The following is a 23,398-nucleotide window of genomic DNA, read 5'->3' on the forward strand; positions in this document are numbered from 1 at the left end:
AGTGTTGGAAAGGGAACTGGAGACACTTTCTACCTTTTGCTGGGAGGAGCAGGAAAAGATTTTGCAACCTCTATGCTATCTTGAGTGGGTGGGTGGGGGGGATTAAGAACAAATCACGACTCAGCTTCTTAGGCCATATTTGAGGGTCTTCTGTCTCGGGTTAAATTTTGGGTGTTCCATTCCTACAGGATATGGACCGTGGCAGATTTACCATAAAGGAAATTTAAAAGCAGTCATGTATGTAAGCAGGAAGACAGTCTCTTAACTATCTTGTAAAGAATATGAAGGTTTCACATACTTGAAATTACTGCTCAGCTACAAAGACTTCCTATGCTGGTAAGCCGGGTGTTCATGATCGATAAATTAGAAAAATAAGAAGCTGAGCTTTCACAAGTATTTCCTTGGCACATTTAGAGATTTCTGAAAACAAAACTGACAGAGCAGATCATTGGCTTAGGGAACCACTTGGTTCAGAGCCAAGTTTCTGGAGTCCGAGTGAAGAATAACATTGCAAGGGGGCTAGCTCAGCTTTGGGCATGGAGGTGAGCGCCTCAAGTCTTCACTATGGCTTTGGTAAAGAGACTACAGATTGATTTCTTGTAAAAGAAAAGCTGCTTATGTCAGGCCAATGCGAACCTGTCTGCTGCTACTTTAGACAGATAATTTTGGCACCATGTAAAGGGTATGGCTCTCACATGCCCAGTTCCACTGCTGAACCCCTCAGAGGTAACAGTACACAGTCCTATTGTCTCTTGTCTCTTACAGCTTTTTTTTTTTTTTTTAAACTAGTGCCTACTAAGGATAAAAGAAGAGACCCTCCTGGTTAAGCTGCTTAACAACCTCCAATTCTTAAGATAATACATTGTGTGCTTTGTGCAGATTTTAATAGTACTCTCTGGAATCCTGTCCAGCCATTTGAAAACCAGAAAAACATCTTACCTTTCAAAAACCTTTTTCCATAGTAACACTGTCTGCATTACAACCACAGCCTGGGTTTTAAAAGAAACACCGTTGAAATATACAGTGGCACAGCACAGACAGTAACACTTAGTATCTGGGGGATCTGATTTTTGAGTAAAAGTAGAAGCTGCAGCTATTTTTCAGGTTTTGTATATTAGTATCCTAAATTTTCACTTGGTTTGCTGCAGGCTATCTCCAACAACGGTAACATTTACTTGGCCGCTCATTTTTTGCTAAGGTGAGGCTGACTGGCTGTCACCTCTCTGTTGTCATTGAACCGTGTCTTCTGAGACTCATCCTGAATGTTGGATATTAACTTGTTTTTTTGCTTTTAGTTTAGTTTCTAGCATATGTTTTACTAACTCACTACCTTCAAGCAGTGCCAAAAGATTCCCTTTGGCTTAGCTTGTTAACTTTGGCTTGCCTTCTCCTGCCATAGGAATAGCTTTTAGGACTTGGTCGTTCTGATCGTAAGGGAATATTTGCCTCTGCTGGGATAGCAGATCATGTTGTCCAAGAGCATAGTTGGGGCTCAGCTCCGCAAGAGTAGAGTGGGAGTGGTAGGAAAGAGCTGTCATCTCCATGGACGATGAGTCTTAGGGAAGGTAAGACCAAGCAGAATCTTCCACAAGCTGATTATGAGTAAATGGTGATTACTTCACTGCCACCACCTCGGACAAGTAGGACTCGCTCTAATCCCTCGGTGAGGACTTCTAGGAATTCCATGTCTTCAGAAGTTGTCAAGGAAACAGGCAGATGAATAGTACACTATAATCTGGCACCAGTAATCTAAGTTTATTTGATCACAGAGCTGCAAGCTCAGCATACTCCTCTTCATAATTACATATTCAGAACAGGAAAAGCCTGAACTCTGGACTCAACATCCATCTGTGCATTCACCACCCATTCATTCCAGCAGTGCTGTGCATGAAAACAAGGGCCTTGTGCATGCTAGGAACACCCTACTATGCAGCTGTTTCACCTGCTCTGATTATAATTTTTTAAAATTCGGAAACAGGGTCTCACTAAATTGCCTAGGCTGGTGTTAACTCTTTATGGCAACCTGGGCAGACCTCTAGTTTTTCCTTTTAAATATATATATAGATATAGATATGTATATATATATATATATTATGTATACAATATTCTGTCTGTATGTATACCTGCAGGCCAGAAGAGGGCACCAGACCCCATTACCGATGGTTGTGAGCCACCATGTGGTTGCTGGGAATTGAACTCAGGACCTTTGGAAGAGCAGGCAATGCTCTTAACCTCTGAGCCATCTCTCCAGCCCTAGTTTTTCCTTTTCTAAGTAGCTGAGATTATAGGCTTGCACCACCAAGTCTGGAATTGGATTTAGTTTTAAATCTATGAAATAATCCTGGGATCTAGACCCTTTGCATATTTAATACAAGATATTCTCATCTGTTTCCTTCCTCCCACCTTCAAGTACTGGGACCTGAACCAAGAGTCTCATGCATGTTAGGCAAATGTTCCACAACTGAATAAGCCCCAGCCCTTATTTGTTATCTGCTAAATGTGATTTAAAACTGGGTGAACAGTGAGATGGCTCAGCTCCAGAAAGAATTTGTACAAGCAAGCCTGGCAACCTGAGTTCAATTCTTTGTAATGAGTGGGGAGAACACACAAACACTTGGAAGGTACTCTCACTATGTCCTGAAATGCAGTGATCTGCCTGCCTCTGCCTCCTGAATGTGGGGATTAAGGGTGCATCACAATGCCTGGCATAAATAAAAGTTTTAAGTGGCTGGAGAGATGTCTCAGTGGTTAAGAACACTTGATGCTCTTGCAGAGGACCCAGGTATGAGTTCTCAGCATGCATGTGGTGGCCCATGACCTTCTGTAACTCAGTTCCAGGAACTTCAACATTCAACACCCTCTTCAGACTTCCATGAGCACCAACCAAATATGCACAAGCATTCATGCAGGCAACAGACACATGAAAAAAAAGGGCTTAAAGTAGGGGTAGGTAAAACTGTATAAGCCTGATTAGCCAGCTGAGTCTGATTCTCAAAGGGTGCCTTCTGACCTTTACATGCTATGGTGCATGTACGTTCATGTGCTTGTACACATGTGTATGCATACACCAACTGAAAACTAGAACTGACAGTATGTTTTTTCTTTTGACAAAAATGCCAAAATATAAGGGCTAAAAAAATACCAGTTCAAAAGATCTCTAGCGAACCCACAGAATTTCTAAGTGGAGCTGTGTGAGTCAGATTTTCATACCATTTTTTCCATTAATAAACCATCCCCCCCCTTTCCCCAATGGTGTTGCTAGGAATGGACCAGTCTCATTGCAGGGCTAGAGGGGTTCCCATAAACATAACCCTGGATGAAGAAGAAGCCTTAGGCCTTTTCCTCAGTTAAGAAGTTCTATCTCAAATGCTTCTCTCCTAACTCCATCCAAAAGACGGCTTTGCAGAGGATCCTGAAAGGAGAATGGATGTGGGTTCTGTCTCTAGGTTTATCGCTGAAAATTAGAAGTCATGGTATACATGGGATTCAGAGAGAACATAGTAACTCCCTGCCCCAACTGCCTGAGAGGAAATCAGTTAATCTCACAACTTTGGAAGCATCCCTACCTATAGCATTTAGCTCTTTCTCAGAGGGAAAGTGGGGAACAGACTGACTTTAATTATTGCCTTGTCTCATAACAAACTAAGATTTCTTTCCTATTGGCAACTTCACAGGAAGGATACAGTTTTCGTCACCTTCAGGGTTCCGGGGTGGTCCTGGCATATTCAGCAAAACCAGTTTGGCTTCATGGGACTTGTTAACTATGACTTCATTGAGCTTCACTGCTGTGTGCATACGTCTCACATTGGACTGGTCCCTGGTGGGGAAGAAGTGAGAGAGCTAAGGCAAGAAGAAAGCCAGTTATAAGTGCTCTTTATTTGGATGCCCAGAGCCTTTTCACTTGACTACACAATGTCATAATGTGTGTGTGTGTGTGTGTGTGTATGTGTGTGTGTGTAGGAGGGCAGCTTTTTGGGAGTTGGTTTTCCTTCCACCAACTTTTGGGAGATCAGTCCTGGTGCTCACGATCAGGTCCTAAGGTTTGGCAACAAGCCATTATTTCGCTGGCCTGGTTTTCTCATTCTGCTTTCTTATTTTTTAATAATAGACAAATAATACAGAAATGAGTAATGTGGAGGAGAAAAGGACGGTTAGCTTGTACAGTAAAGTCACTTGTAGCACTGTATTGTTACAGGATAAGCTTGTGAGTGGAAACACTTACGGACGCATATTAAGTAGGTCCTGGAATCCTTCCATTGACTTGACCTTTTGCCCCCGGGTTGCCATGTACTTATCCTTGGTCCAAGTCATGTGTACCTTCTCTTGGTAAGTTTCTGTCTCTTCATCCTCATCAGAACCAATGCTAGTTAAGCGTAGCATTGAGTTTCGATCTTTCACCAGCTGTGCCTAGGGAAGGTCAAACAGTTATTCTCCCTGTTCTTATGCTTTAACTGTTTTGAAAGGACTGTAGGCTGTACTAGAATAACTGAAAAAATGAGAAGAAAAGATTTGTCTTCCGATATCACTGTCAGACCTCACAGACCAGGCCAGGTCAATTCAGCAAGCTCTTTCTTACCTCTCTGTCTCGTTCTGTTTTAGACAGTCGCATGTGCCGGAGCATCTGGGACCTCTGCTCCATCATCAGGGTGCGCTCATATGTATAGGCAGATATGTCACTGTCATGCTGCCACAGACAGCACACAAAGCAGGCACAAAGAAAAAGAAGGGTTAGCCAATATTTGTATTTCTACACATTGACTTAATTCAGAAAACCTGTCACCACACCATCCTTTCACTCCTATTTCGTTCAGGCTTGAGTTACAAGGACATGACTTCAGGGATGTAGATTAAATACAGTCACTGAGTATTTTCCATGATTTGATCATATTTGTTGCCTTGAAAAAAATACTGCAGCTTGTATTTTCCATACAAAGCTAGTGTGATTTTTAACATGAAGTAAATATTAATAAATATATTAAGCAGCTAAGAGTTTGATATATATACATATTTTATTATCAAACATCAATATACAACATATGTATGTATGTATGTATGTATGTATGTATGTATGTATGAGCTGTATAATAAATAACAAAGCAAAGAAAAAGCAACCCCAGGGGTAGGAAGATGACTCAGTGGATAAAGACATTTGCTGCCAAGTCTGATGCCATGAATTTGGGTTCAGAGACTCACAGATAGAAGCAAAGAAGTGAACCCTGTAAATTGTCCTCTGACTCTGACTCTGACACACACACACACACACACACACACACACACACACACACAGAGAGAGAGAGAGAGAGAGAGTAATAAAAATATAGATAATTAAAAAATGAAAGCAAATAAAAAACCTCCCAAACATTTATACATCCTATAAATTAAATTAGGGGTTTGTTTTAGGACTAGGGGGTAAACCACACATTTACAGCTGATTAGTACCCCAGACTAGACTCTAGAAGAGAGCTGGGGTTGAGGGGTGGTGTTCTCCTCTGTTTCAAGTTCCACTTCCTCACCATCTCCACCACTTCCACTTCTGCCTCAATGCGCAGATGGTACAGGAAGGTGGCCAGATCTTTCTTCATCTGGATACTGTTGTCTTCGAGTTGGGCCACGGTGAAGATCCTTATGCTGCATTTTCTCCATACCTGATGAAATGCCATGTGTACATGGGAAATTAGGTGCATGAAGGGGAAAAAGTGAGTCCCTAAAATGAGAATTTGTGCCTAGGATGACCTTGCTGTAGTATCAAGTATTTGTTCCTTGCTTCTTGCTTGATTCATTTTTGTAGTAGTGTAAAATGATGTGAATTGCCTCTCTGTATGCAGTGAATATGTTTTGTTACTATTGGTTAATAAAGAAGCTGATATGGCCAATAGCCAGGCAGAATAGAGCCAGGTGAGAAATCCAAGCAAAGATAAAGGGAGAAAGAAGGTGGAGTCAGAGAGACACCAGCAGCTCCCGAAGGAGTAAGACGCCAGAGCACTACTGGTAAGCCATGGGGCATGTGACAATATACAGATGATTAGAAATGGGTTAATTTATACGTAGAGCTAGTCAGTAAGAAGCCTGAGTCATTAGTCAAACAGTTTATAATTAATATTAAGTCTCAGGATGGTTATTCTGGAACTTGTGGGCTGGAGGTTTGACTAAGCAATACATTAAATACAATCTAAGTTAACACAATAGCTCAGGCTGGCCTTGAACTTTGATCCTCCCTCCCACCTTGGCCTCCTGAGTGGTGGGATCTACCAGCATCCTTCACCATTGGTGGTTCTAAGTTCTTAATTCTGTTACAATTCTGCTCATGTAGTATTGTGAAATTGATGTTTGTCCCTGACTCCTGGCATTAATTTGTAAAATCCTTGGAAGGACAGAGGGGCTGAGGATTGGGCTGACCACCAATGGTGAATGGTTTAAGGCAGAAGCATGGGTAGAACAGTACTTGCAGTCTGCATCCTCGGGATGCAAGAAGGCAGTGTGTAAGACTATCAATCTGTGGGATAGAATGCTACCTCCAGATAATAAAGTCAGAATTGATTCAGCAACACCAAGTTGCTGCCTACTGCAGGAACAGCTCCTGGCTTCATATGAGGAGTGTAAAACACATCTACAGCCGGGGCGGTGGTGGCGCACGCCTTTAATCCCAGCACTCGGGGGCAGAGGCAGGCGGATCTCTGAGTTCAAGGCCAGCCTGGTCTACAAGAGCTAGTTCCAGGACAGGCTCTAGAAACTACAGGGAAACCCTGTCTCGAAAAACCAAAAAAAAAAAAAAAAAAAAAAAAAACCACATCTACATAGCCCCATCCAAGACACACTGAGAGTGCTTTATTCAGACAGCATAACAATGACACCATACAAACATATCGGAGAATGAGCATATATGGGTATGGCAGGCACAACATGTACATACTTACCCTTGAAACTCATGCATGTGTTCCTGTTGCTTTTGTCTGTTTGTTTCAAACACTCATACGGAATTCTAGTAAACTTGTTGGAGTCCACTTAAGGTGGATTGGTAACATACAACAACAACAAAATAAAATTAAAAAAACCCTAAACCCATTCTACTTGTAATAATGTTGAAGCTGGGATTATGGGACAGCCCAGGATAAGCCCCATCTCTTGAGATTTGAAGTGCCACCACTACTCAGTTAAATAATAATAATGCATGTAGTGAGCCAGGACAGCAAGAGGGAATGCTTTGAAAGAGTGTCCAGAGTACCTTGTGCTGTTTCAGTAGGAAGGGTAGCAGCATGAGCATGCCCCCATCATGCACAATCCACCACACATCAATGTTGCCCTCAGAAAATGGCTCCACATTGCTGGGAAAGAAGGAGACATTTTTAGCCACCAGCAGGGCTAGATGGGCAGCAGTTGTCACTCGAACTGTGCCTATGGAGAGAAGAGAGGATTGGGATATACAAACAAGAATTGCTGGACTTTTCATTGCTTCCCACCATCTCAGGACAGGAAGGTAATGCTGACTGACATTTCTTGGAATAATGTGTCGTATGGACACCACACATCACACTTTATGAAGAGACAGAGGTCACTGAGGGAAGTCTAGAGTGCTAGTAATGAATGGAGAAACATGGTTTAGGAAACTAGGGATACAACATATTTAAAGTTATGAATTTGAGAGTCTGATGAAAAACAATCTTTCCAGTTCTTGTGAGGACGTCAAAATGAAAATGATAAATGAATATGACAATAGATGAGACTTGACATAGATAAATAATTTGTGAGCATAAATGTAAAGCTGGACAGGGCAGGTAACAGGTTTTTAGGAGTTTTTAAGTGGCCTTCTAATAGCATGTTTCAACACAGCACAGTCTCTACTTTATAAGAGTTAGGGTGACAGATTTAACCTGATCCCCCTCTGGGCCCTCAGGTCAGTACAGGAAACAATTCTGTACCAATGAAAGTCTTCCAAGCGCGAGCGTCTTCACTCTGACGCCAGCCGTTGGGCCAGCCCATCACCACTGTGTTGTGCTTCATGCCCCCAAGGCCACAGGACTGGATGAGGTGTGAAATACCCTCTTTCAGTTTGGCAGCCACCACCAGCTGGCAGAATCCTTTTACCTTCTCTGCCTCCATTAGGTGCTTAATGGTCTGAAAAAGATACAAAACTTCAACTGTGTTGTCTGGTTTCTGTCCTGCACAACTGCTTCGCCCTGAACCTTTTAACTCATCATGCCTTCTCGTTATTGTATTCCCATCTTTCTCTAAATTCAATGTAATACTGTAACATAATAGATGTAATAACATAGTATAATATAATAGAAAAGTCCAAAAACTTCAATGTGCTCCATTGAAGTGTCGTTTTCGTTTTTGTTTTGTTTCATTTGTTTTACTGCCTATATGTGTATCTGGAGTGGTGGTCCGTACGTAGCTCCTCTTCCCTTTCCTCTATTCTTACTGCCTATATGTGTATCTGGAGCGGTGGTCCGTACGTAGCTCCTCTTCCCTTTCCTCCATTCTTACTGCCTATATGTGTATCTGGAGTGCTGGTCCGTACGTAGCTCCTCTTCCCTTTCCTCTATTCTGCTTGCTTCCTTTCAGGTGAAGTACTGAGCACAGGGCTGTCCAAAAAGTGAATAGTGGACATAGTTTCTTGATTGACAAGGCAAATTCACTAGTGTCAACACCATACTCTTGTTAATCCCAGGCAAACCCTAATCTTTCAGGAAACCTAGGCATCCTAATAACCTCATAATCTGATGATCCCTCAAGTTCACTTGAGAATTCTCTCAGGGAAGGTTTTCCTTTCCCCTTCTCTTTTTCTTATATTCATTCTGACATTTGAATGGTGACTGAGTACACCTGCATTTCATTTATTATGATGCATTTAGTTAACTTAGAGGTGGTATCACATGCCTATTTATTCTTACCCAACTTCTCTGTTGGAAAGGGAATAGGAATAATGATGTACAAAATAGAAGTGATTTTCTCAAAGACACAAGTTAAATTAGTGGTTATCTAGGGTAAAGATATTGATTTGCAGCCATATGCTTTTTAAAAATTAACTTTTGTCATCTGGGTTAATATTTCCCAGAATTTCTAATTTAAAAAAGGATTAATTTTAAAAATTAATTGCGTGTGTACGTGCTGGCAACCAAACTCAAGTTCTCTGTGAGCGCAGTATGTACTCTGAACTATGCTGCCATCAGATTCAGGGACATTATCATAGTCGAACATAAATTCTCACATAATTTCTCCTTTCAGATCAGCATTTGGAGTCTAACTGGAAATGATGTTTATTGATAATCTCACGGGAAATGCTTTAAGTGGGGAGAGTAGACATCTACTTTGACTCCTTTTGTCTTGGGATTACGACTGTTCAAAAGGCAGCACTGAGTTGGAAGCCTAGGTCACACAGAAAAAGGTATATCTTAGAGACCTGAGGGCTTCCTTCTAATCTGAACTTAGCTTATAGATGTCACATAAAGTTGATAAGTCTTTTAAAAATATTACTGAACCTTATGTTCAAAGTTGGTCAACACTTATGCAAAAACATTCTTTTAAACTGACTTTTTTTACATCTGCTATACCATTCAAATGCTTTATGTCCTCCACGATTTCCTCAGCAATCTCTTTTGAAGGGTACATATAGAAAGGCATTTGGTTTTGGTTTCATGAAACAGGATCCTGGCGCTCACTGTGAAGACCAGATTGGCCTTGAACTTACAAAGATCCACTTAGGATGCCTCTGCATCCCTAAGTGCTGGGATTTTAAAGGCATGCACTACCATGCCAGGCTCAGAAACAAATTTTTAAATAATTAGGAATAGAAGCATTTTCCAGCTTTTATTATATGCTAACATAAAAGGTTTACCATTTGGGGAGAGAACCCCACCCTTCTCTGCGAACAGTGCTGGCCTTCTTGTAGGCCATTAAACACAAAGCACTTGAAGAATGCAGGTCAGTGGACTACGTTCCTTACCTGCTCTGCAGCCAGAGCTTCCCCATAGTTCTCCAGGAAGTTCCCCACGATGACAGAGCCCACAATAGTGAGTCCCTTTCCTGCCTTGAGCTGGGAGGCAAAGGTGAGGAGGCGAGGGTGCTTGACGTGTAAGTCTTCATCCAGCTTCAGCAGTACAAGCAGCTGAGGCCTGTGCAGAGGTGAGGAGCAGACACTTAGGTGTGGCAAACATGGCAACTTCATCCCTTCTTTCAGGAGGTCTTTACAAAACATTTGACTTGATAGAAGGATGGAATAAGAGGAATGGTAAATGATGGTTCTGAGTTATTTCAAACGTTCTCAGTATTGTCTAAAATTGACCAGTCTTCAAAGAATAACAACATACAATAAATGCATACAATAAGTAAGGCAGCCATGTTTTCGGATAGTTCAAAACTTGAAACCAGTTCCTTTGAGCCACACAGCTTCTTAATCTGGTGATCAAGAGAGCACTGTTGTGTGCTTTAGCTATGTGCAAACACCACTAAGCTCTGCTGATTGCTTTACCTCCAGTTCTTAGTATGAGGAGGTCCTTCCTCCAGGCGGAGCAAAGCAAAGCGAGCGGCACTGAGGGACAGCCCGCGGATGCCATCGCCCCATTCTTTCTCAGCCCTGGGGGAGGAGAGAAGAGGAGCAGTCAGTTTATGCTACAGTGAGAAGAAGTTCAAAGGAATAAAACCCAGGCTTCTCCGAATCTCACAGTAAAACACATACAAGGTAGAAGACTAAAACTCATGGTTGTGCTTTATCTACTGTCCCTTATCAGCATGAGGACCCACTGCGAGACTGACCATCCTAAACCACAGATGGTCCACAACACAGGCTGGCAGGTCACCTCCCCCCCACCATGTATCTATTCAAAAGCAACTATGTGGAATATAAATTCAGATTAAGAAATTACTTGTAATTGTGATTTTGAAAGTAATGGAAAATCCAAAGTAATCTGCTGAGTCAGGATATAATTTATTCCCATGTTTGTATGTTGTTTGGGGTTTTGGTTGCTTGGATGGTATTTAGATTAATTGCATTTTAGACTATCCCTTGCTTAAAAAGTTTAGCTAAGATGTTCACATTTGTTCTGTACTTTTAACAGTTTATTTATGTGTACACATCTTTGTATAGAAATGCTCATGAATGTTCAGGTGTCTCTGGAGGCCAAATCAGTGTTGAATCCTCTGGGGCTGGACTAGCAGGTGGTTGTGAGCTGCCTGGGGGGTTCTTGAAAGCAAACTCTCCTAACCAGTAGCCATCAGTATCTCAGGATCTGCATCACTTTTTTTCTTTTTGGATTTTGTTGAGAGAGAATCTTGATATGCAGCTCAGGTTGAGAGAGAATCTTGATATGCAGCTCAGGTTGCCTCAACTTCCTGAGGACTGTGACTACAGGTGTGTGCCGCCATGCATGGACAAACCAGTCACTCTTGACCTTAGCAGTGAGCAAGGTAAAATTTATACTTACCCTTGGTACTCAATGTACTTGTAGATCATGCCAGCAATTACCATAGCTACAATGGCATAATACCAGGAAGAAATGAACATCAGAGCTAGACAGATACTCATTCCCATGAAAGAGAGGGCCCTAGAAATGAAAACAAAAATACAGATCAACAAGTATCTTTCTAAGTAGCAAGAAATGATAACAGTTCTAGGAAATGCTTCCTGTACTGTGGTGGGGACTGGAAAATGTTTTTAAATTTCCAGTCAATTATAGACAGAACTTCTGCTAAATATAATGAAAATAATTACTAGGAAAAACCATCATATCCATAGCCTCTTTCCTTCTTTCTGGTGCTGTGGCTCAAACCCAATGCCCTGCACATGTAGGCAGGCCGTCTGTCACTGAGCCTTCACACCTCACCCACACAGGGTGGACCCTGTGCCTCTGTAACAGGGTGCTTCCTGCTGCTGGACGACAGTAAACATAAAGAGAGGTGCCGCAGTGTTATTAGCCACAAGGAAAATTATACACATTTGGAAAAGTGGGGATTGAACACAGTCAAGAATCAAGAAACGTGATGTTAAATTTTTCTCATGTAAGTATTCCTAACATTTTTTATGGGCATTTAATTCCGTATAAGTGCAGAGTCCACTGATGAGAAGCTGCTGTTGGCTTTTTATAGCGAGGGGCTGATTTGGGCAGATAAATTATGCAGACAGTGTATCACTGAAGCCCTTTCATGTGCAGAGTCACATTCTAACCCTGTGATGAATGCTAAAGTGTCAACAGAAGAACAGTTAATTTGGAGATTAAGATATAACACCAAAAATGCTCAGCACAAATTTTTAACTAATGTTAAAGCTAGGAGGAGGATGGGAGGTGCTAAGCCCAGTTAGGATATGCATTCTTGCTACATAAATGTCACACCATGGGCCATTACTGGTAAGTGAAGCCAGAGGAGTAAGGAAAGTTGGAAAATAGGAACATAGCAACAGGCACACCTGAACATAAAAACCCACATGTTTATTATATGATCACAGGAAATACATGAAATAGTGGCCAAAATCCTTGGATGGCTCCTTTAGGACTGGCAAGAATTTACTGTGGTACCACAGCTTTTCACTGAGAGCTGTACTGTGTCCCAGCACTGCACTTTAGACGCATTACTCCCTGTCATGAATTAGTAAAATAAGCATTCGTGAGGCTATATGCGCTCATGCATATCACAGGGCTCAAAGGGTCAAGGTGAACTGAGGACTCGGGTGCCCTAACCACACAGTTCGCATTCTTAATTACTAGATGAAATCCTGACAGCTGTGAGAATGAACACAGATGAGAATATAAAAGCAGAGATAAGGGATGGAAGCCAGCGCTCAGCTAAGAGGAAATAGGAGAGCAGATGTGCAAAGGGAAGGTTTGAACCCCAGAAATGAAGCAGCCTGTAAGTAAGAACTTAATAGTTCTGTGGATCTTGTCAGTTATTATGAAGTAATATAGACAGGTGTGAAAGAATAGGAAAGAAGAAATTCAACTGACAACTGAACATTGACATAGTATGGAATGGCTGAAAATTAAAAAGATTTTATTGAGAACCCAGAATATCCTAGATTTCTAGAAAGATGAGGAACAAGATGAGGACTCACCAGTGATAGTAGCGAAATCGGGGCCTCCAGTTGGGGGTTCGGAGTAATGTCTGCAAGGCACATGCCAAGTTCACAAAGAGGTAACACATGAGGAAAAACCTTGGATAAGAGCAGTGAGAAGAACTGTTTTAAAGTGATTCTTTTAGGATAACTTTAAATAATTGGAGGCCTCTGTGCTACTAAACTCTGTTTACAGACCACCAGCCATTTATCAAACAGCAAGTAAAGAAACCTAAAACATTTCCTTGCAAACCTGTTTATCTTCCTATCCTCTCTTTGGGCTGATGGCCAAAAATCATTTTTTTTAAAAATTAATGTGTATGGTTGTTTTTTTGTATCTGTGTAACATGTGTGTGCTTCTAGTATATAGAAGACAAAAGAGGGTGCTAGGTCCCCTGGAACTGGAATTACAGAAAACTTTGAGAAGCCACGTGGGTGCTGGAAATTGAACCCAGGTCCCCTACAAGAGCAGTCAGTGATCTTAACCACTAAACCATCTCTCCAGTTTGGTAAGTTTGGTACAACCATTGTTTACCCAGATGTTCAGGGGCAAATCCATATTTCTGCTTCCTTATTAATTCTCCCTCCAAATTCACCTATCAAGCCTAGGATTCTGCCTATTTCAAACTCCCTGAACTTCTTTATTTTCTTTTTCAGTACTTTCATCCTAGTGCAGGATTTCACTTCTTTTTTCCATTTCCAGCTTAACATTATCCTCTTCTAGTCCCCCACACACCACCTTTTATTTTATATTAGTTTTTGAAACAGAGTTTCATTTATGCAACATTGGCTGTCCTAAAACTCACTGTCTAGATATATAGACCAGACTGGCATCAGACTCCCAGAGATCTCTCTGTCTCTGCTTCCTGAGCTGGAATGAAAAGGTGTGTACCATGACACTAAGTAGGGGTTTGTTTATTTTTATGTGTGTGGTGTCTTGCCTGAGACATCTATGAGCAGCACACTCTGCTTAGTGACTGCAGAGGCCAGAAGAGGGCACTGAATCCCTCTTACTGCAGACTAACAACAGCCGCCTTTGCTTCGCAAACAACCAGACAGCCTTCAAGACACAGGTGTCTTGTCTACAGGAGTCCTCTCTGCTCAGGTGCCCTCGTGGCACCCAGCGCTGACCTTCGCCATTCTCCATTCATTGCACTATGTGGGGGAACTCTTGGTTTCCTTATCTACCATCAGATCCTTGAGACTATGGGCCTTACACATCGTTATATTCCCAGCTCATTACAGTGCCAGGCAGACAGCTAGTCATCAGAATGTCACAGGTAAATGAAGAGAAGCCAACAGCAAAATCAACTACAAATGATTCATAAAATAAAGGCAGGGGCTGGAGGATGCACTTCATAGAAAGATGTATAGTGTAGAGCCTGGTACAAACAAAGCCCTGGGTTCAAAGGCCAACATTTTTTTTTTTTTTTTTTTTTTTGGTTTTTCGAGACAGGGTTTAGGCCAACATTTAAAAAAGAAAATAAAAGAAACAAAAGGAAAAGGAGACGGATACAAGTAACTTTAGAAGTTATATAGGTAGGAACACCCCCCCCATTAAATTAACAGTCATTTATAAAAGCCTTATACATGAAAGTTCTCAGGAGTAAGTATGCTTTCTTTCTTTGCTTTCTTTCCCTCCCTCCCTTCTTCCCTCTCTCTCTGTCTGTCTCTCTCTCTTTCCTTTTTTCAGGCGAGTGGTTTGCGATAGGATTTCTGTGTAGCTCTGGCTGTCCTGGAACTCGTTCTGTAGACCAGGCTGGCCTTGAACTCAGAGATACACCTGCCTCTGCCTCCGAGTGCTGGGATTAAAAGTGTGTGCCACCACTGGCCAACTAGTATTCTTTTCAGGACTTAAGTGTGTGTGTTCATATGAGTGCCCACAAAGGTCAGAGGTATCAAGTCCCCTGGAGCTAGACTTAGAGGCAGTTATGAACCATCTACATGGGGGCTGGGAATTGAACTTAGGTCCTCTGGAAGACCCATTACATATTGTTAACCAATTAGCCATTTCTCCAGTCCCATCTCAGGAATAATTTTGGAAGGGAAGTGAAGTCTGTGATTGGTCAATTCTGTCATTATCACTACTTTTACATGACTAATGGAAATCAAGTTATATATCATTAAACAACCATAGCTGAAGAGAGTAAGTGGCTCTTACATTGAAAGAATTGGGGCCACGAGATCCAGGGAGGCGATGAGAATTCCCAGCTCTGCTATGGCAGCAGTTAGAAGTAAGGCCCAGGTAGGTTCCCCATTGGCTTTGCTGTGACCAAAAACCTGTACAGATGAGGGAAAACATCAGGCACGGGGCAGTGACCCAGTGTGCCAGTTTCAGACATCTGAAAAATAAGAACAACTTCACAGCGATCACATATTAACACAAAGAATTCTGAGGGCCTCGTACTAAAATCTAAATCAACATTTATGATCTCCCATCTGTTAAGCTGAAAATGATAACATGTTTTTACAGAGCCTGGGAAAAAAGAGGGCACAACAAAGTGTCACTCACCCTAAGGAATGGTATGATGTTATCCTTGGCAATAGCCTGCAGCAGCCTAGGTGCACCTGTGAGGCTCTGAAGTCCAGCCCCACACGTTGAAAAGAAGGAGCCAATAACAATCACCCATGGGGATGGCCAAGATAAGGTGCCGACAACCAAATTACCTTTCACGGCATCCCCAAATCTAGGAAAGAAATAAATAGTAGAGAAACTCTATCTGAAAACAACTTCAGATTAAAAAAATAGGACGATAATCATGAGTGAATATTTCAGGCTTATAATTTTTATAGACGCAAACTGAAGTAAACATGATACTAAAAATGTAAAGGTCCATAGTTTTCATAAAAGCGCACTAACAGCAGGCATTAACATGCCTGTAACCCCAGCTCTCAGGGGGCTGGGGCAGGAGAATTATGAGTTTGGCGAGATAAGGGTACATTCTGAGTTCAAGATCAGCTCAGGATGCAGAGCAAACTCTGTCTAAAAAGAAATTACTGGAAGCTGGGTGGTGGTGGCACATGCTTTTAATCCCAGCACTCAGGAGACAGAAGTAGGTGGATCTCTGTGAGTTCAAGGCCAGACTGGTCTACAAAAGCTAGTTTCCAGGACAGGCTCCAAAGCTACAGAGAAACCTTGTCTCGAAAAAATAAACAAGCAAAATGTTACTGGGCTGAGGGTAAAGCTATTACAACACATCATTTGCTTGGTATATTTCTGATGCCCTGGGTTCAATGCTTCGCAGCACTGTGTGTGTGTGGGGGGGGGGGATTAATAATCTGTATTAAAAAAAACAGTACAGTACAGTAAGAAAATAAGCCAAGTTTCACTTACAGATTTCTCTTTCTAACTGGCAGTGAATCTGCTTTTGGGATGGAAATTGGAAAAGTGCAGAAAAACACACCAGGGAGAAGGTCTACAAAAATTTAAGAATATCTATTAATTTTTATTTTGTCTGCATGAATGTTTGTATACCGTGCATGTGCCAGATGCCTGCAGAGGCTAGAAAAGGATGTCAAAAGTCCTGGAACTGGAGTTACAGATAGTTGTGAGCAGCCATGTAGGTGCTGGGAACTGAACTTGGGTCCTCTGCAAAGGCAGCCAATGCTCTTAACCACTAAGCCATCTCTCCTGCCTCAAGAGGTCCATAATCTTAACTTGTTAGTTAGCATTATGCATACTTTGCATGTTCCATGTATTTATAAAATTTTTACATTACCCAGTATTCTACTATTGATATTCTATTATATGAAATATTATAATCAATCTTTATGAACATATATAAATATTGACACATAAAAATATTTTTCGTAGAGGCAGATTCCTAAGAGCAAGTAACTGCAAAAATTAATATATTAAAACATTTTAAGATCACTGATGTGTTTTATTATATAAAACTAATACAGAGTCTGAGGAGATGTCTCCAGGTAAGTGCACTGAGTTAAAATTCTCAGAACCCACATAAAAAGCTGGTATAAAATAGATGTGTGTACAGCTGTAACTCCAGAGTTCTGTAGTAGAGACAGGTAGACTGTCACAGTTTTCTGGCTGCCACTTTAGCTCAGGTAAGTGAGGGATCCTGTTTCAAGGAAATAAGGTAGAGAATGAGAGGGCGGGGCACCCAACATTCTCCCTAGGCAGGTGTGCTACAGTTGCGCCACGCACAGACACACACACACACACATACACAGCTGTGCACAGACACACAGACACACAGACACACACACACACACACACACAAAACCCATGCACACACTTCCCCCCAGAAAAAAAAGAAATAGGTAAAACAGCATAGTATTAAAACTCATACCAGTGTGTGCTTGAGGGAAATAAAGATGATGTGTGGGAATCGGAATAAGAAATTTATGTATGGCCGGGTGAGTTGGCACATACCTTTAATCCCAGCACTTTGGAGGCAGAGGCAAGTGGATTTCAGTGAATACGAGGCCAGCATGGTCTACAAAGCAAGTTTCAGAACAGCCAGGACTATTACACTAAAAAACCCTGTTTCAAAAACAAAAATAAAAAACAAAAGCAAAACAAAGTAAGAAATTTATATATGCTGGTAATATTCATACATACATTTTGTGTTTGATTTCTCAAAATTGCAAAATTTTTGTTTGCTTCATGTACTCCCATAGCTTCATGGCTGACAACTGGATTAATATTAATTTATGCATTCTGCATAAATTCAATAAATAAAATAAAATAAATAAAATCCTTTTATTTGAACCATTTAAGAATATTACCACTATGATTCTTAATGCATATGCACAAACATTTCTGCTGAATATACCCAGAAATGAGACTGCCAAGACAGGTATGGACATATGCAATGTTAGGAGATAGTGGTCAGTAATTTTCGAACTAAAACTGAATAATTTCTATATATGTATAAATTCACCACTGTTCCCATCCAATAAAATAGCAGAGTGAAACACTACGCCTTGTACACACACACACACACACACACACACACACATTCACAAACACACACAATTTTTTTGGTACCTATTTTCCTCAACAATATTTATAGAGCTCAATCAGGGGAACATAATATGAAAATAGTAGCTGCAATTCAGGATGGTAAGAGCAACACCATAGAATGTTCAAATATAGTAGGTAGACAAAAGGAGGAGTGGTTCTGTTTTGGGGTGAAGATGGAAAACTACAGGAGAGGAGCCCCTTCACTTGATCTTGAGGTGAAGCGAGTCTTCCAAGTAGGAATAACCAACTCAAGCGAAGGAAACAACATAGACAAAGGTATACAGAAAGAGGATCTTGGTGGCACTATGGAAAAAGGTGGTAAAACTCAAAAGGAAATTAATATGTGATTATAAAGAGAAAAAAACCCTGAAGCCCAGTACTGAGTGATGGAACCACTGAACAGTGGGAAGTGGACAGCATTCACAGGACTTGGGAAAGACTTGGAGGACGGATGAAAAGGAGGGAAGACTCCTAGGCTACGACCGATATCTAGAGTCCACTGTAACAGGGAGTGGAGTGAGGATATGAGCCAAGACGTGGAAAACACAAGAATCATCAAGTTTCAGGGAGAGATCTGACAAACATCTCACAAAATGTATCCGAGAGAAAAGAAACAGTAATTACTAAGACAAAGGAAATCAGTGACCCACTTCCATTTAGTACGCCAAGTGGGAGTGGACAGAGCCTCCCTATAAAGGGAGGCTGGAGACACCATACAGTTCCACTCGCCCTGCTGTACGCTCAGCGTTCTAGCAGTTCTTGGTGTACAGGAAAGTACTTAGTATTTAGTCAACATCATGGCTTTTGGGGGGAAGAGTTATATTAGTTAAATCTTATAAAATAGCATTGGTTCTCATTATTTACTAATTAATTACTGCCTGACGCAGGTGGACTGCTTAATCCCATAAATTTGAGGTTAGCTTGGGGGAACATTGCAAAAGAAAAAAGATTAACAAAATATTTTCTTATCATAGGCTAAATTATGCACATATACCTTAATCTCTTTTTTAAACCTTGCTTTTTGTATTGCTGAGACCAAACCTAGAGTATTATTTGTGTTACACAAGCTCAGTGATATATATTCCTCTGACACACACATACGCACACCCTCCTTTGTCTGTATGTCATATATAGATACAGATATAGAGGATCTCTGTGAGTTCGAGACCAACCTGATCTACAAGAGCTAGCTCCAGGACAGGCTCTAAAGCTGCAGAGAAACCCTGTCTCGAAAAAACCAAAAAAAAAAAAAACAAAAAAAAAAAACCAAAAACAGATATAGGTATATCACTTTCATATATACATGAGACATGTATATATGTATATATATATATAAATATATACATTTTCTATTTTATTAGTTATGATTCACACCTTGGCCTGGTATGAGAGTATATCTGTGTTGACACTATGATGAGTGACCAGATGTCATGGAAGACAGACACATGGTTTTATACTTACTTGTCTCTGAGAACAACTCCTTCAATACATGCGCCAAAAAGGACAACATTGCTTAAATCTGTTATGCTGCCAGTCAAGGAAATTGTTGTTATCCCTTACCTTTATACAGTAACTACCCTAAGGATGATCCCTTTTCACTTACTGAGTTGCTATTCACTAATCCTAGAAAATCTTTCTTTAATGATGCTTATGAAGCAGGGCAACTATCTGGCTAGTGAGGCAGTAGTCAGAGCATTATTATTATTAGGTAAAAATACTTATCTTTATTCTACTGCATGATCCCACCATGACTCAAAGGATACACACAAAGGATGTGGTCAGGATGGCAAGGATGGTTCCAATGGGAATGGACTTCTGAGCATCTTTCAGATCTCCAGATCTGTTTGACCCAGCCATGATACCTAGTGAGGGGAAACACCAAGTTGGCCTCTTGGCTTTCTGGGTACTTTGATGTTCATACTGATACTGAAGACTACGGGCAAACTTAGAACACTGAGGATATGTCTATCTCCTATGGCTGATGGCTTCTAAAACCTAACACCCACTGCTTACCTGTGACAGAAGGGAAGAAGATCCCCACCAGCAGAGTGAAGGAGGTGGTGATATCAGCAAGGACGTACTCATGGTTTAAGTTGCCCAAGACGTCAGATGACTTGGCTGATGGCTTTTCAATCATCTCACCCTTTGGTAAATAATTACTCCAAAGGTTTTCTGCAAAGGTGTGAGAGGTGGAGGTGGGAGGGGAGGAAGAAAGAAGATATAAGGATATTAGCAATATGGAAGTAATATAAGTACATGATTTCTTACCCAAACAACATTCTGTCAGAAACCCCAGTAGTTATTGTTATAAGTACTGTCCTGGAGACTGACCCAAGAGCTTTTTATATGCTAGGCAAGTACTGTTCCTACATCCACTCCAGCCCCTTAGGATAGTTTTTAAAGCCATTGTTCTTCAACGTGAATACATGTTAAATATTATAGAATAAAACCAATGCTATTTCTCATTTGTTCTAATATAATTTTATAAAAGGCTTTGGTATAATAAATGTAGTTAACTTTCTAATACAAATTTGTGAAAGTTAAATAGACTAAAATTAAATACCTCCAAAAGCCTATTTTTAAATTAGTTATGAAATATAAAGCCCACTTTAAAAAGCTAATATCAAAGTAGTTTTTAACCTCTTAGTATGAACTTGCTTAATTGGCAAAGAAATTGGTGGACAACATTTAAGAGGACGCCATGTAAGGAATAAAGTCCAGGAATTTAGCTAAGCTAGGAAAACGTGTGTCTGGTGACATTAAAACAGTTCTATTTTAGCTATCACTGCAGGAAGATCACTGGCAATTTTTCAAGAATACATTGAGTCAGACACGAAGGCAAATCCTTATGGTCCCAGCTTGTCAGGAGCCTGAAGCAGGACTGTTTAAGCCCAGGAGTTAGACATTAGCTTGAAGAACATTGCAAAATAAAAATATTCACAAAATATTTTATTTTACCCTAGGCTAAAAAGTAATTTGTCTGCCTCTATTCTCAAAAGAAGGCAAATTGTAAGAGATGCACTCTGTAATGGAGTTCTAAATACAGAAAATTTCCTTGAGAGAAAAGCAGAAATATGCTAGGTATAGTGGTGCACACCTATAATTCTCCCAGTACTCAGGAGGCTGAGGCACAGGGACCCCTGCCAAATCCAACAGAAGAGTCTTAGACAGTGGGCTGGGTGTGGCTCAGTGGTAGAGCACGTGGGTATTGTCAGAAATAGTCCCTGGGTTCAGTCCTTACCACTGCAATCATAATCATCACCACTTAGGTCTAGGTCATTGGCCCAGTGGGGAAGCTACTATGTTTGCTAATAGACATGCTGTGCTTGTCAAACTGCATTCTAAACTATGTGTAGCTTATACGTTAGAGCTGCTATCAGCTTTGGTCAGGGAAATTTGTTTTTACAGTGGCAATGGATGGTGACTGTGGAGGTTCATTAGTTACTGGCAAAAGTGATAAGAATAACTGATTAAGGTTTAGTCATAAAAATATCTGTATCATCCCCTTCAAGGCTCAGGGTACATTGTAGGCAGGGGACTGGAAGAATGGAAAGTCCAGAGGAAGGGAGGGAATGAAACAGAATGCTGATTCCTGATGTGGCCCTTGTATGCTTGAACTTGCAGCTGCTCTGATCACCTGCACAAGATCTTCACAAGGTTGGCTCTATCAATATCCTGTCACATGAGGAAGGGGGCACTCATGTGACCCCACCCATCCCTGAGGCTTTACACCCAGCTAATGGTTGATGGTTGACATGGGTGGGAGAGACATTTTCTTCAGTCCTGTAGCCACTATAAGGGGCCCATGATGCTATAAACAACACGTCACCCATGAACCTATGAGCAATCCTAAATAAATGAGAGAATGGGGATATGTGTCGGTATGATTAAAATACATAATATACATGTATAAAATAAGATGATAAACTTGTTGTTATACATAATATAATAAAAAAATGAGGGACAAAAAAGAACCTAAGATGGGAAAGCCTATTTCCTCACTGTCCTTAAAGAAGGAACAACAACAAACAAAATGAGTCTAATTAAACTCTAACTTACCAGTAATGATACCACTAGCCAGCCCAGGAATGCCTTGGATTGAGGTGACATTATTGTGAACAAAGTACTCATCACAGGTGGCATTAAAAAACTGACTTGAGTTACAGAAGAATCCCCATAGCTTTGATGGCACTGTCATGTTGTTAATGTCCTTGGTCTTAGAGCAAACATCAAGATGTCTTGATGAAAGGGTGCGGTTGCCCAGCATGCAGACCCTAAAGCAAAACAAACAGGGAAGAGAAAGATCAAGAAGGGGGAAAAAAGAACAGAAAAAACTAAGTTTTAAAGAGGAAAAGCAGGTTAGTAAAGGAAAAAAAAATATCTCATTTCTGAGAGATTCTACTGCCATGGGTAGGAAAGGACAAGGAATAATGATCACGGTGACTTGCATTTTCTGCCAGTATAATCCTCACGGATCTCACAATATTTTAACATTTATCTTCTGTGGCCGGAGGCACTGAGGTTTACAGACGTTCAATATTCTGCCCAAGATCAAGGTCATATACAAATGGCAGATGTAGGTGATTTCAAACACAGGGACTGTACAAAGAAACCATACTGATTATGGACTAAACATATTTGGCTATTTATCCATTTTCAGGCCAGAAAGAATCCTGGAGGGGCTAAGGTGATGACTCAAGGGTGTCCAGTGTTTGCTATGGAAGCATGCAGTCCTGCGTTCAGATCTCTAGCACAGAGGCAAGCGGCCTGGTGTGCTTACATATGCCTGTGATTTCAGCCCTCGGGATAGGGGTAAAGACAGAAAGGCTGAGTTCCCTGACCTGCCAATCTAGCTAAACAATGCCAACAATGATGAGCTTCAAGTTTAGCTAGGGCATCTCAGGGAGTAAGAAGAGAGCAACAGAGGAGGACACCTGATACTGTCTGGTTTCCACACAGGCACACAAGTGAACCCTCCCCCCCCCACCCCCACCCCCGCCTACCAGCCAGCAGCAACAGCAAAACCGCAGAGTGCTTCTGCTGGTTTTCTTTTTTTTAAGTTCCAATGATCACATTTTCATTTGTTTGCTTTTCTTTCGAGGCGGGGGGGTGGTGGTGGTGGTGGTACGAAGGAGGGAAAGAAAAAAGGTCTGAAATGAAAGGAGAAGGAACTGCCTGTTCTGCTGAACCTTCTGCCTATTGTTGTAGGACAGCTTGACTAGATTTAAAAAGTACATCCCTCTATGGCCCAAGAGACCTTAAGCCTAGACACAGTAGTAAAGGGGAAATTTAAGTATAATACAAATATTAATTGCAGATTCATTTTTTTCTTTTACACAGAGATATAAACAAGGATGGAGTAACAGACC

At 41.1% G+C, this 23,398-nt stretch overlaps 1 protein-coding gene across 4 annotated transcripts in view; it reads right to left on the reverse strand.

The window, feature by feature from the left end:
• Positions 1-396: 396 nt before the first annotated feature.
• Positions 397-23,398, reverse strand: part of Slc12a6 (solute carrier family 12 member 6) — a 105,173-nt gene continuing 82,171 nt past the window's right edge. For all 4 annotated transcript variants that reach the window (XM_038329627.1, XM_042055064.1, XM_038329626.1 and 1 more), the window contains 17 exons: positions 22,089-22,303; positions 20,043-20,201; positions 19,793-19,891; positions 19,491-19,548; positions 15,555-15,729; positions 15,204-15,322; positions 13,043-13,141; positions 11,421-11,540; positions 10,469-10,573; positions 9,944-10,112; positions 7,917-8,112; positions 7,223-7,392; positions 5,514-5,645; positions 4,577-4,684; positions 4,223-4,407; positions 3,684-3,817; positions 397-1,688 (listed from right to left, as the gene is read on the reverse strand). In XM_038329627.1, coding sequence (XP_038185555.1) covers positions 1,597-1,688; positions 3,684-3,817; positions 4,223-4,407; positions 4,577-4,684; positions 5,514-5,645; positions 7,223-7,392; positions 7,917-8,112; positions 9,944-10,112; positions 10,469-10,573; positions 11,421-11,540; positions 13,043-13,141; positions 15,204-15,322; positions 15,555-15,729; positions 19,491-19,548; positions 19,793-19,891; positions 20,043-20,201; positions 22,089-22,303 — 2,335 coding nt within the window. In that variant the 3' untranslated portion in view covers positions 397-1,596. The remainder of the gene's footprint in view (positions 1,689-3,683; positions 3,818-4,222; positions 4,408-4,576; positions 4,685-5,513; positions 5,646-7,222; positions 7,393-7,916; positions 8,113-9,943; positions 10,113-10,468; positions 10,574-11,420; positions 11,541-13,042; positions 13,142-15,203; positions 15,323-15,554; positions 15,730-19,490; positions 19,549-19,792; positions 19,892-20,042; positions 20,202-22,088; positions 22,304-23,398) is intronic.

The sequence above is a fragment of the Arvicola amphibius genome, chromosome 5, assembly GCF_903992535.2.
Source record: "Arvicola amphibius chromosome 5, mArvAmp1.2, whole genome shotgun sequence".
Taxonomy (NCBI): domain Eukaryota; kingdom Metazoa; phylum Chordata; class Mammalia; order Rodentia; family Cricetidae; genus Arvicola; species Arvicola amphibius.